Source organism: Dermacentor silvarum, chromosome 3, assembly GCF_013339745.2.
Source record: "Dermacentor silvarum isolate Dsil-2018 chromosome 3, BIME_Dsil_1.4, whole genome shotgun sequence".
Taxonomy (NCBI): Eukaryota; Metazoa; Arthropoda; class Arachnida; order Ixodida; family Ixodidae; genus Dermacentor; species Dermacentor silvarum.
The window spans coordinates 170,680,291-170,692,622 of NC_051156.1; the positions used below are offsets into that span (position 1 = coordinate 170,680,291).

The window sequence follows — 12,332 nt, forward strand, 5'->3', positions numbered from 1 at the left end:
ATTCATAACCATGGAAGCGAGCACAGACGCCGAAGGAGGACGACTCGGCATGTGACAAATGTTGCTACGGCGAGTGACTTCGGCCTCGCCCGGTCCTCAGATTTCAGCGTGGTGAAGCAGGAGCAACCACGATGAAGTTGCTAAAGCCAAGCTGGGTGACCCATGACGGTACGTTTGCGGTAGAGGAGCAATGTTAGGCTTACATTTGCGTGTTTATCAATGGGCAAAGCTCGCCGGTCTCGTATTGGCATGACACAAAGGGAAAAATCGGTGTATAGCGGTTTCTTCGTGCGCGATACTTAAACCTATTGTTGTGGTCAGTGCTGCTTAAGGGAAAAACGGTGGACGATAGGACGGTACTCCGATATCCTGCTGCAGAGCTCCGGTGATTACGGATACGGGTGTACCGCGTCTTCTAGACCGATCGCGACTTCGTTTGATCCCTCAGTGCTCGCAAGTGCAGTTCTCTGAGACTGCTGTGGGAAACTGAGGGAACACGAAATTCACGAGATTTCAGCGCAGTGGGCATAAATTGGAGATGTCGCGGACACATTAGTTGTTGTTTACAACGTGTTAGCGAGCGAGCCGCGGTGTCGCCAACGGCGCGACATTTAGAAAAACGAGTCTAAGCGGCGTAGATATCTTCGTGTTACAGCATACAAGCATAGAGGACGTTTAACTCTCAAAGATAAGACATAGTTGCGCCGTTTACGTTACAACTCGACGGCGCCGTCCTTCATCCGGAAGCGGCGATGTTCCGTGTTTTGCTTGGTTACTTCAAAAGCTCATACAAACGTCTTTCACGAGTAGCAATGGCAGAAAGGTAGTGTAATTCTCTTAAGTCAACGTGTTAGAAAACTTCATGTGGTCAAAGTTAATCCGGGGTCCTCTACTACGGCGTCCCTCGTAGACCACAGGGCGGCTTAGGGACGTAAAGCCCAATAACTTCACAAGTTTTCCGACATGGCTTTTGGATTTTGCTGGAGTTTTTGTGTGCCGGTCACTTCGAGCGTTTCGCTGTGCCGGATATGCGTCCCGATCGTGTGCGCGATGCTAATATGGATGCTGAATTTCCAGGTCACCCAATATTTTCTGTGGACATCCATCCTGATGGGTCCAGATTCGCTACCGGCGGTCAAGGTGAGTGCTGAAAACCGTGTTAGAGCTTCGCGTCAAAGGGAGACAGGTAGTTTTGGGTATGCCATACTGTGTAGTCACCTGCACAACTCACGGTTGCAGCTGGTGTAGTTTCTTCAGTGCATCATTATAGGTGGTGTCCACATTGCAACACCCCTCCCACTGTTCCGTACAGAATAATCTCATGGTATATTCGACTGGTTCCTACCGCGCTCCAACTCGGTTTGCAGTGATGCCGAGCATGCTAAGTGCTCCCAGAGTAATGGGAGTAGCCATGTGATCAAGTTTCTGCCGGATCTCAGTCGCGCTTCCAGCATGAAGGCGAGAGCGCCTCACAGTGCTTCGAGTTGGAGCACGGCGCTCTAAATAAACCAGGTTAATCTGTTCTTAGTGCTCCATTTTGATTAGCTGAATGTAAACTGCACCGCGAGAATGCTCTAGAGTGCTTGAAAATGAGCAGTCGAATGTACCACCAGAAGCCATGTTTTTGCTGTACTACAGGTGGCTCAAAGGGCCAGTGATGTCGTGGCCTCCATTTTTAGGCGTGTTGTTTTACCTGCCAAAGAGTTGCATGTTGAACATTCAATTGAGTCTCAAAAGTCGTACCAGTGTTCAAAAGAAAAACAAAAGGAACAGATATTTAAAGGTTTCAGTTACTTTATTTTGGAAACTAGTGTAGTATTTCTGTGCCTCCGTCCCCTTTTTTTGATCGCATAAATAGCAGTTACGCAAAAACGAGGCACTTTCTGGTGCTGGTCAATACAAGAACATGACCAGAAAGGAACTTACTCTTTTTTTTTTGTTCTTGTACCAATGGGCAAACAGGCTCGGACTGTGGCCAGATCTGCGTATGGAACATGGCTCCTGTGGCAAGGGAGGAAGAGGAGCTCAGCGATTCGGTACCGAAGCTGCTGTGTCAGATGGACAACCATTTGGCATGCGTCAACTGCGTCCGGTGGTCCTCAGATGGTCGTCACCTCGCCTCTGGTGGTGATGACAAGGTTATCATGATATGGATGATAGGACGGTAAGGCTCTTTTTCACTCATTGATTGTTTCTTTTCATCATCTGGTGCTATAATTGTAACTTCTCTCCCTGTTGGGTAGTGCTGCCAAACAATATTCACGATGTAGCTACTGAACTCCTCAAAATAGTTGGGACAACAGCCATAATTGAATGAAGATCACCACAGGAACCTGCACTCCAGGCTACTCAAATGTTGACACAAGAGACTGCTTGAATGATGGTTTAGCATTACATTTTAATGTTGTGGAAGATTCCATGCTATTTTCTTAATGGAAAGCATGACTGTTTATGTCAAATTCAATTACAACCTGTAAGGTATACTTTTCCAATACCCAATATTGATCTCGAATGCAGCCCAGAAAGAGCACACAGTACAGGAGCCAATACTTTGGCAATGATGGCTAAGAGATGATGCCAGAGTAGCGTGCGTCGGCCGCAGTGGCTGCTGTGAAACGCGCCCGCACGTCACCCACGTGCTGGCTCTCACAATCTCCAGATTAGCGAGCCATGCCACATGATTAACATGCCTCATGAGACTGATTGTCTGCGCCAGCCAATATATTGTGAACAGAAAACATGCATAGAGCTGCGCTCAAATTTCACATTAGGGAGTATCGTAATTGTCGGTAAATTTTTTCTTTTTTGACTGACTGTTTAGGGCAGTTTCTTTCAGAAAGCATTTGAAAACAATGCTTTCCTTTAGGCATTTCTCTGTAGCATGCATTATGTTACCTACATTCAGCCCTCATTGATGTGACTGCAATCTTCTTCAGTGTAAGAAAGGGCTTGTTTTCATTGTTGCATCCTAAATATTGAGAGGTGAGAAAATAGCATGGGAAGGCAGCGTTGCAAACTGGTGTGACTCCTCCTTTGCTGACTACTCTTCAGTGAATGCCTTCATCCCTAAGGTAGTTACTACTGACCTCCATGGCGCATTGGTTCATTTGGATGCTTGTTGCTAATGTAACTCCCATTTCCGCCTCCTAGGTACGGCATGAGCTCCTCTGGTATGTTTGGTGGGGGAGGCAAGACCAACGTGGAGCACTGGAAGTGTGTCAGCACACTAAGGGGCCATTCTGGAGGTAAGCTTCTACTAACTTACTCTGCTCTAAGTTGCTCCAAAATGCAATTTTGTCTGCTCCAAACTTCTCCAAAACGAAATTTTACTTGCTCCAAAAATTGCTCTGAATGCCTTTGGGCAGTCCCATCCCTGCTCACTATTTACAACATGTTGCAAGAACAACGGCTGGTCATTGAGTTAGTGCTTCAATTGTGTTCGAATTTCACTGATCCAAATATGGCCAAAGAAAAGCTTAATGGTCATCTGTCTGTGCACTGGATCATAGCGGAAGATGCCATGCTGTGCTGGCAGAATTGAAGCGAAGTTGTGCAGTACAGTCTCTCTCTTTGTTTATGGACCCTAGCCATGACATTGCAAGAACAGCATTTGGTCGTACCGAGATGTCAAAGTGAGTCTGAAACTGCAGCTCACCTTGAGGTTTATCAGCTTATGGTCTAATGCTGTGTTTCCTTTATCTGGCGTCATTCGTTGCACCAGGCCGACTATCATTCTGGGGATCTTCAGTAAACTGGGGCTTGAAGTGATGGCAAGATATAGCATTGAACTCAAGTTCCTCGTACGGTGTTCTAACAATACATGGGGGTGACATGTTGGTGCGGCATAGAATGCAACCTAACTGACGCTGTGCAGCTCAAAACAGCACTCTCTCAGCTTTTAGATGTCTCGCAACGCTGGCATGAGAACTGCCGCCAGCAGTATTGCAGGCATCACACGGCCATGGTGCATGAGATGAGACCGAAGGAAGGCAGTCGGCCTTTGTAGCTTGAAGTTTAGTGTTCATTCCGCTCGGACTACTGTATGCACACCAACTGCTCATCATGAACACTAGTGTTTGTGCATACAACACCCATGCCAGCAAGGGGAGGGAGAAAACTGCCCTGGATGCATTGCGTAATTGATAGAGCCGAGCATGACAATGCGTCCATTTAGCTTCGTTGTTTGTGCAGCGAAATGCACTGCACACCTCTTCAATCTCTGGAGACCTTCTAAGCCTCCACGGGAAGGCCGTGCATGTACCGTGGATACTGTGGCAGCACTACGGCGGAAACTCAACCTTGAATGTTCATATAAATGCTATCACAATAAAGCACTGTTACAATGTCATTCGCAGATGTCCTGGATCTGGCCTGGTCTCCATTCGACTCCTGGCTTGCGTCGTGCAGTGTCGACAACACTGTGGTCATCTGGAACGCCAAGAGATGGCAGGGTAGGACGCAGCTTGCTGTCTCATTTTCTTTGATATGGCAGCTTTCAAACTCGTTGCGGCATCAGTATTTGTAAACCTAGTGCAATTTCACTGGAAACAACCTAGTGCACTGTTGCAGACGTGCACTGATTGCATCTATGCTTTGTGGCATAACACAGCTGTATTGCGGCGAAGCTGACCTTAGAAAACAGCTTGTTATTGTGCAAAACATATGCCAAAGTAAAGTTTAATGGTCATCTGTCTGTGCACTGGATCATAGCGGAAGATGCCATGCTGCGCTGGCAGAATTGAAGCAAAGTTGTGCAGTACAGTCTCTCTCTCTTTGTTTATGGGCCCTAGCCATTTACACGACATTGCAAGAACAGCATTTGGTCATACTGAGATGTGAAAGTAAGAGAAGAAAGACCCTTGCCCATTTTTCTTGCTGAAATATCGGGTGCGTGTTAGATTTCTACTTTGTTTAGGAGCTTTATTGTCATTTCTACACTAATTTTTTACTTTGTACACATGAAAAGCAGGCACGCATTTGGTTCGGGAATCGGGAAGATACTGCCAAGTGAATGATCGGTATGTTCTGGAATTTTTTGTGCACCTTGTTACCAGGTACAGTGTAGACCGCTTATAACGTAAGTCGCCGGAGTCACGAATATCCACACTATAAGCGGTACCGCACTATAACGAAAACAACAATTTTATTGCAATAATTGACACTCCAGGTGCATTTCTGCCGTCGCTGTCACCATGCTGTAGGTTCCGTATTTGCTTACTAAATAAATTAACAAGTACGGTGTCACGCGCACACAAGCAAACATGAACACATCTCGCTCGTTGACCGTGGAAACGAACTGTCAAAACGCTCTAGTGACAGGAGCGCGGTGAGCGAATTGACCTTCGTGCTATCGTGCCTCTTGCTTCAACGCGACCTATAAGCGGCGAAAACATGGCGCGCGGCGGACTTTCTCCGTCGCAGATTGCTTTCAAGATAGGGCCAAGGCTATCGTATCGCTGAAGTAGATCGTCGCAGATTACGTCCTGCTTCGGTCCACTGAAACTGCTCCGCATTGCTTTGCTGGCGAAAATTCTCTCCTTCTGTTTGCGCCAGCCCTGAACGCAAGTTTCGGATTCTCCGGACGCCCGCGATGCGGCCAGATTTTTGTCCATCTCCGCACACATGATCACTTTCCTTTTAAATGTGGCATCATGATGAACTCGGTACTTCACGCTGATAAAGCAGATGCTGAGAACGTTAAGACAGACGGTAGATTATTGCCTAAGCACGTGTACTGCAGCACATGGAGGAAACTATGGTAGCTAGGCTCCAGAGTAGCTAGGCTCGACGCGCGTGCGAAGCGGCCATTTTGAAATACCGACGGCTATATGTTAACGGAGATTTAGAGTCGTACTCGATTCTAACGCGCACACAATTTTTGGACCTGTTTTATCGGAAAAAAGGGCGCGTTAGATTCGAGTCAATGCGGTATTTGTGGCTTGAGGAGAGCGTTTGCCGTCTAGGTTGACTGCCGAACTTCCAGGCAGCCGCACTGTAACCGGTATTTCTTGTCCCGCAACTGCTCTATAAGCGATACGCGTATACATAGAGTGCTATGGGAAAATTAACGGGAGTCTGAAAAGACCGTATTATATCTGGTCCTGCACTATAAGCGGTTACGTTATAAGTGCTCCATACTGTAATAGATTCCCGGAAAACACAAATCTTTTGGCTCCAGTGTTGAGTACATCGCCAAACTGCGACCGTTTAATTAGTTTTCCGACCACTAGATTCCACATGAACAATAAATCTGCTAACCCAAGCTGAATTCAAGGTGCGCAAACATAAGCTTGCTGAGCGCCTCTCGGGCCGCTCAAGCCGCACCAGCTCGGCGCGCATCGGCGTCTCAGTGTGTTATGTGTCTCGTTTGTTATGACATCTACGTAACTTCATGTTACGTAGATGTCAGCTACAGTTGACTACATTCATGATAATCAACTACAGTTGACTATCACATTTTTTAGTCACTTTGGATTTTACACTTTTTCAGTTATAGTACGTTTTTCTCATGTCTATTTCTTTTTTCGGGAACATGTGGACGAGGTTCTGTTTGTTATAGAAGATTTTGGAATAGGAGATTGTAAAATATGAGTATTTATTAGCTTGAACAAGAAAATGCCTTCGTTACGTTTTACAAGATCTGTCACTGTGATAGTGATTGAGTGAGTAAAAACTTTATTGAAAATAAATAAATAAAAGAAGGCACAGCTGGTTGGGGCCTCTATTCCAGGGCTCCACTGTTATGTGGTTGCATTTTTATGACTGTCTGATTTGTTTCTTCTTTAAGCTTAGACAGTTAGGAATCTGTGTTTAATCGATCTGCGATTTTTGAACATGGGTTTGGGAAGGTCCTTCTTTTATGTGTAGTGTTCTTGTTGCTGCCTGTTTTCTTTTTCTTATCTTTTTTTTGAGAGAGAATAATTACAAATCACTTGTGGCAAGTAGCACAATTTCACTTTTTAAGTTGAAATTTGAAGAGGTGAAGTTTACGTGTGAGGCAACTTCAGTAACATCTCCTCTTATACATTTGGTCTTTTGCAGAAATCCTGGCTGTTTTAAAAGGGCACACTGGCCTCGTAAAAGGTGTCTCATGGGATCCAGTTGGAAAGTACATTGCGTCTCAGGTGAGGTTTGAGTTTGGCGCTTCTCGCTTTTTTACGCTTCCGCTGTTCATCATTCTGATTGCACAACTGTTTGCACTTGTTCCAGTCTGACGACAAGAGCTTACGGGTATGGCGGACTCACGACTGGCAGCAGGAGTGCGTCATCACAGAGCCATTCTTGGAGGTGGGCATGATTTGTGCTGCTGTGCTATTTGCACTTGCCAGTTGCGACAAGATGGCCATGATGCAGAACATGAACCCTTCGAGTGCGAGGCATCTCTGCCTGCTGTGGGCCGAAGCTATGTCTTCCCTTTTAATGCATAAAACCAGATTTATGTCTAAGTAACTCATTAGTAGGCTTTGTATTAAATAGTATTTATTGACAATATGGTTCAGAACCATTTGCAAAGTTTACTCTGTTTACTGTACTTGTTTCTTTCTTGTGCTGTGGTTCCTCAACTTCGTTTTGATTTAACCATACGGCAATCTTATAGAAACCTTGCCATTACCAGCCAATAATTCCCTCTCACCCCTTTTAAACTACAGTAAAACCCCGGTGATACGAACCCGGCTGGTATGAATTTCGGTGTGATACGAATTCGTAACATTTCCCGGCCGAAATACATTGCTAACAATATGAAAAAAATCGGCTGTTCCGAACGTGTTGCCGCGCCGCTGCGGATCATACGAACGCGTGAGCAACAGCGGCGGCGGCTGAGCCAGGGGGGCGACCAGCACAGACAAGCCGGCACAGCGGGATCTGGGCGGGATCCATAGTCGCCAAGCAACCGACTACGTCACGCGGCTGCGCAATCTCTCATTGGTCCCCACGTCGAGCGGACCGGACCACATCACAGCCTAGCCGATGCTTAGCGAGAAAGTAGACGAGGACCGCTGCTACCACGACGACCCAGGCGCAGCCCCGATGGTCAAAACGCTCCCTGCACTCGATGTGCTCAGGCGTTCAGTGGCGTGCTAAAACATTCCCAAGATCACGTGCGCGCACTTATACGCCTTTCAGAAAGCGATCGTTGACGATTTGGGCACAAAGAAAACGTCCCGTTGATACGGTTTTCAAGGGACCGCGAAAAAAAGAGAGAAAAAGAAAAGTCGCAGTTTCGCCCGAAAGGTGAAGCAACGGAAGCGCAGCAGCAGCAGTGAGCGAATAGACATTTGCATTGTCTCTCGCTTCAACGCGAACTAAATGTCGAAGGCATAGCACATACGAAGCTACTGGCACTAGGCGCACTTTGTCAACATCGCAGATCATTTTGATGATAAGGTCCGTGCGGGCACGCACTTCGTGCACGTCGCAGATCGCTTTCAGGATACGGCACCCACGCGGGTGCGTCGTATCTGCAAACATGCCGGTCGCTTGTTGCAATGTACAAGCTGGCTGCACCGCTAAATTTACGTGACCGCCACATTAAAACGCAACGTAACATGCAGGAACATTATAGATTGGCGAAGTATCACGGGGAACGCCCGGTAATTCGAACGCGAAAGCATTTGCGATGGTTAATTAGAACATACCGCGCACAGACAATGCTCTCAGCACTCGCCAGATCACGTGGATGCCCCTCCGACGGGCATTGCTCCGACAGCAAAAGCTTAGGTGAAACCCCTCACGGCCGCACGTAGAAAAAAAGAAAAGAACCACGGCGTCACGGCAAGGTCGCCGTTTCTGCGTGGCGCCGGAACACGCGTGCACGTGCCGACGTCTCTGCCAACGCTGCGGCTGCAGCGCAGAGGGAAGCAACGGCGGAGGCCCAGTCCGGCCAACGCTCGCTTCAACGGCAGAAAACGAAATTTCAGGGAGCGGGCTAAGCTGGCGCCAGGCTGCCAGGAGCGACGGACGCGCACGGACACAGTCGAAGGTGAGGGGCTACGAGGGTATTGAGAAGGAGGGCGAGGGGAGCCACCGAAGCGACAGAATTGCCGAGGCCAAATCCGCTTCCCTGCCGCCCTCCTCCCTCACCTGCGACGGTCCCCGTGCGCGCCCGTCGCCATGTCGCCTCTTCCTCTTCACAACCACAATCTCTCTATTAGAGTGTACTATAATTGTCTAGTACACTCTACTCTCTATCACGACGTGCCTGCACCGCCTGCTCCCTGAAGTTTCGTTTTCTGCCGTTATCGCGATACGAGCGTTGGCCGATGCGGGCAGTTTCGTGGCCCTCGCTCGATATGTGCTTGCGCGCCGCGATATTTCACGAATCGCACCGTTCGTACGTTGTGCTATGGTGCACAAATATCTCAAAAATAAGTCCATCTTTTAATTCGAACAAATTTTTGGGCCCCTTCAAGTTCGACTCATCGAGATTCGACTATACATGGAAGTCAATGAGATTTAGGTCGGGACCGCGAAAATGCGACGTAGCAGCCGGGAAAACGCAGCAGCGCGAAAGGTATCAATGGGGTTCCACTATTAGAAATCTTTTCTGGTAAAAATAAATTAAATTTTCTTGATATTGTGTAGTTTTCACGATATGAATTTCGGGTGATACGAATATTTCACGTGACCCCGCGAGATTCGTATCACCGAGATTTTACTGTATATGTGACAATGGGCATATGAAAAAAATTCACTTGTAAGCAGAAATGCAAGGAACCTTTTGAGGGAAATGTGAATTCCTCCTCTTTGTGCAGAGAAACCATGTTTGGGAATATATTAATTATTGCATGATCTCATAGGGAAATGCAACAGCCGGCCAGTTCGTTAAGCATACCTAAATTTGTCTGCAAGAATTAAGAAAAATCACACTGAAACCTGCACAGACACTAGACACCCAGTGGAAACTATGAACTCATATTTGATAGTTTGTGCTTGGTGTCCTGTATCTGTGTAGGCTTCAGCATGGTTTTTTGTAATATTTGCTCACAAATTGAAGTATTTTTTAGTTGAATTGCTTTCTTTATAGTTTTCTAAACAAGCTCAAGATCCTCTTTCTGCTTCAGTGTATTGTGTGTTAAATGCATCAATGCATATCTGTTGTAGTGCGGAGGCACCACCCACATCTTACGCCTAAACTGGTCTCCCGACGGCCAGTACCTCGTCTCTGCACATGCCATGAACAACGCTGGCCCCACAGCCCAGATTGTTGAGCGTGACACCTGGCGCACTAACAAGGACTTTGTGGGTCACCGTAAAGCTGTAACATGCGTGGTGAGTTACGGTGGCTGCTTGACTGGCTTTGAGGTTTATGGCAGCATGTCAGTACTACTTTACCCAAACATCCGTAACACGTTTTTTGTGGCCTAAACTTCCCGCCTGTACGACACGCATTGGTGGGTACTACAGGGGCCGTATTCTGAAACGTTCCATTTGGGCGAAATTTCTTTTTTCACTTTCAGGCGCGCGCGGATTGGCTGGTTGAGCAAAACCGGAAAAGAAGTCGTGCCACCTAGTAGTTCCGGTGTACGTCACTTTGACATCATGGTGTCAGTGGGTGCTCCCGACGTGTATTGAATAAATGAACATGCCTGTGTCTTACTGCGGCCGATACATTCGAAAACAACTCACCCGAGGCGCTCTGCACTCACACGGTGCGCCCTCTCGTGTGTTTTGCGAAGCGTTCGAGAGCGCATGTTGGTAGTGCATGCCGACGTCATGGGTAAGCAGCCAATTGACTTATTGAACGCGGCTCTCGCCTAGGCGAAATATCGCCGAAGTGGAACGTTTCAGAATACGGCCCCATTAGAACCACGTTGATTTGATTCCATTTCGTATGATTTCCTGGCGCTGATGTCCGCCATCGAGAACACGAAAAATGACCCAATACAGTCACACTTCTTTTATACTGGTTAATCTGTTCCCGGAATACACAATCTTTCGGCACCAACATTAAGTACATCGCTAAACTGTGATTGTGTAATGTTTTCCAGCTGCTAGATACCACGTAAACAAGAAAAGGTGTGAGACATGCACGATCGAGAGCAGTAGGTGCCCACCACAGCAGCTTTGCCGCACGTGAAATGTGTAAATGCCAGTGCGCACTCAATTTCTCTTCTGGTACTGGCATATCTCCTCGTGAATCGTCACATGTCACATTGACAGCTGTCACTGCTAACCCTATTGCGATAAGCATGTTGACCTATCTGTTTCACAGTACATGTGCCATTGGAAGTGGACTGCACGCTTTTAATAGGCGATAACCGAAATGCGGCGCCATTACCTGCTGCAGGCGGTTTCTTGAAGTGAGTGTCATGTTTCGCTCTGGATGCATCGTATTCTGCCGTCGTCCATCTGCTCAACTTCTGCTTCGGTTTCCCATGCCTGTCTTTTTTAAAACACTACGCACTTGGAAAATGGCAACATGCGGCTCTGGTTGCTACGGCCCTATGAGCTTGAGGCGTGTCAGTGTCTCGTGCCACAACGCTTCTCGCCGAGTGTGTGCGTCAGAACTTCCCGCCGAAATTCGCCACCTAAGGAAGCTCTGCTTCGGTTTCCCATGCATGTCTTTTTTAAAACACTATGCACTTGGAAAACGGCAACATGCGTCTCTGGTTGCTCCGGCCCTACGAGCTCTAGGCGTGTCAGTGTCTCGTGCCGTAACGATTCTCGCCAACTGTGCGCGTCAGAACTTCCCGCCGAAATTCGCCACCTAAGGAAGCTGCTGACCCTGTCTGAATTCGAGGGGTGCCACCATAAACTTGCTGAAGCCGCAAAACAGCTGCAATGCTTCATATTACGTAGATGTCAGCTACAGTTGAGCCTACCAAATTCTTTAGTGATTTTAGATCGTATATCTTCCTGATTGGCATGTCTTTTCTCGCATTTTTTTTTTCCAAAAGGTATGAATGATGTTTTACTGTATTTAAAGAGAAGAGATAATGGCTTAAGCTAGCACTTACATTCAGCTGCACTGAAAGATCAAAACTCATTTCTATTATTAGGGCATATCGATAGGAACTCAAGGCGTGCTTTGGTCAAGTCTAACAGGAGCTGTACTCTTGCAATGGCTCCTCAATTCTAGTGCTCCTGGTTCAGTGGCCTGGAGCTTGACCAGGCAGATCTGCAGAGAGGGCCCAGGCAGTGAAAAGGCAACGTTGAACAGACACAAGATGTTTATTTACATTGTTATGTAACGAGCAGTCAGCTCAACAAACGGCTTGTGTACGAAAGGCGAACGATATTGTGCCAGCGAGGCTCGCTGCTTTTACAGCTTCCTGGGAACACTGTCGCCCAGGAGAGGGAGCTAATCGTTGGCCTTATGCGCTGTCGATGCT

General features: G+C 47.3%; 1 protein-coding gene across 1 annotated transcript in view; it reads left to right on the forward strand.

Moving 5' to 3' along the window:
- Window positions 1-10: 10 nt before the first annotated feature.
- The window catches only part of LOC119446084 (protein HIRA-like), a 48,136-nt gene continuing 35,814 nt past the window's right edge, over window positions 11-12,332 (forward strand). Inside the window, 8 exon segments of the mRNA XM_049663880.1 lie at window positions 11-168; window positions 1,078-1,140; window positions 1,963-2,164; window positions 3,151-3,245; window positions 4,356-4,451; window positions 7,042-7,124; window positions 7,210-7,287; window positions 10,102-10,269. Of these exon segments, the coding sequence (XP_049519837.1) occupies window positions 132-168; window positions 1,078-1,140; window positions 1,963-2,164; window positions 3,151-3,245; window positions 4,356-4,451; window positions 7,042-7,124; window positions 7,210-7,287; window positions 10,102-10,269 (822 nt within the window). The 5' untranslated portion in view covers window positions 11-131.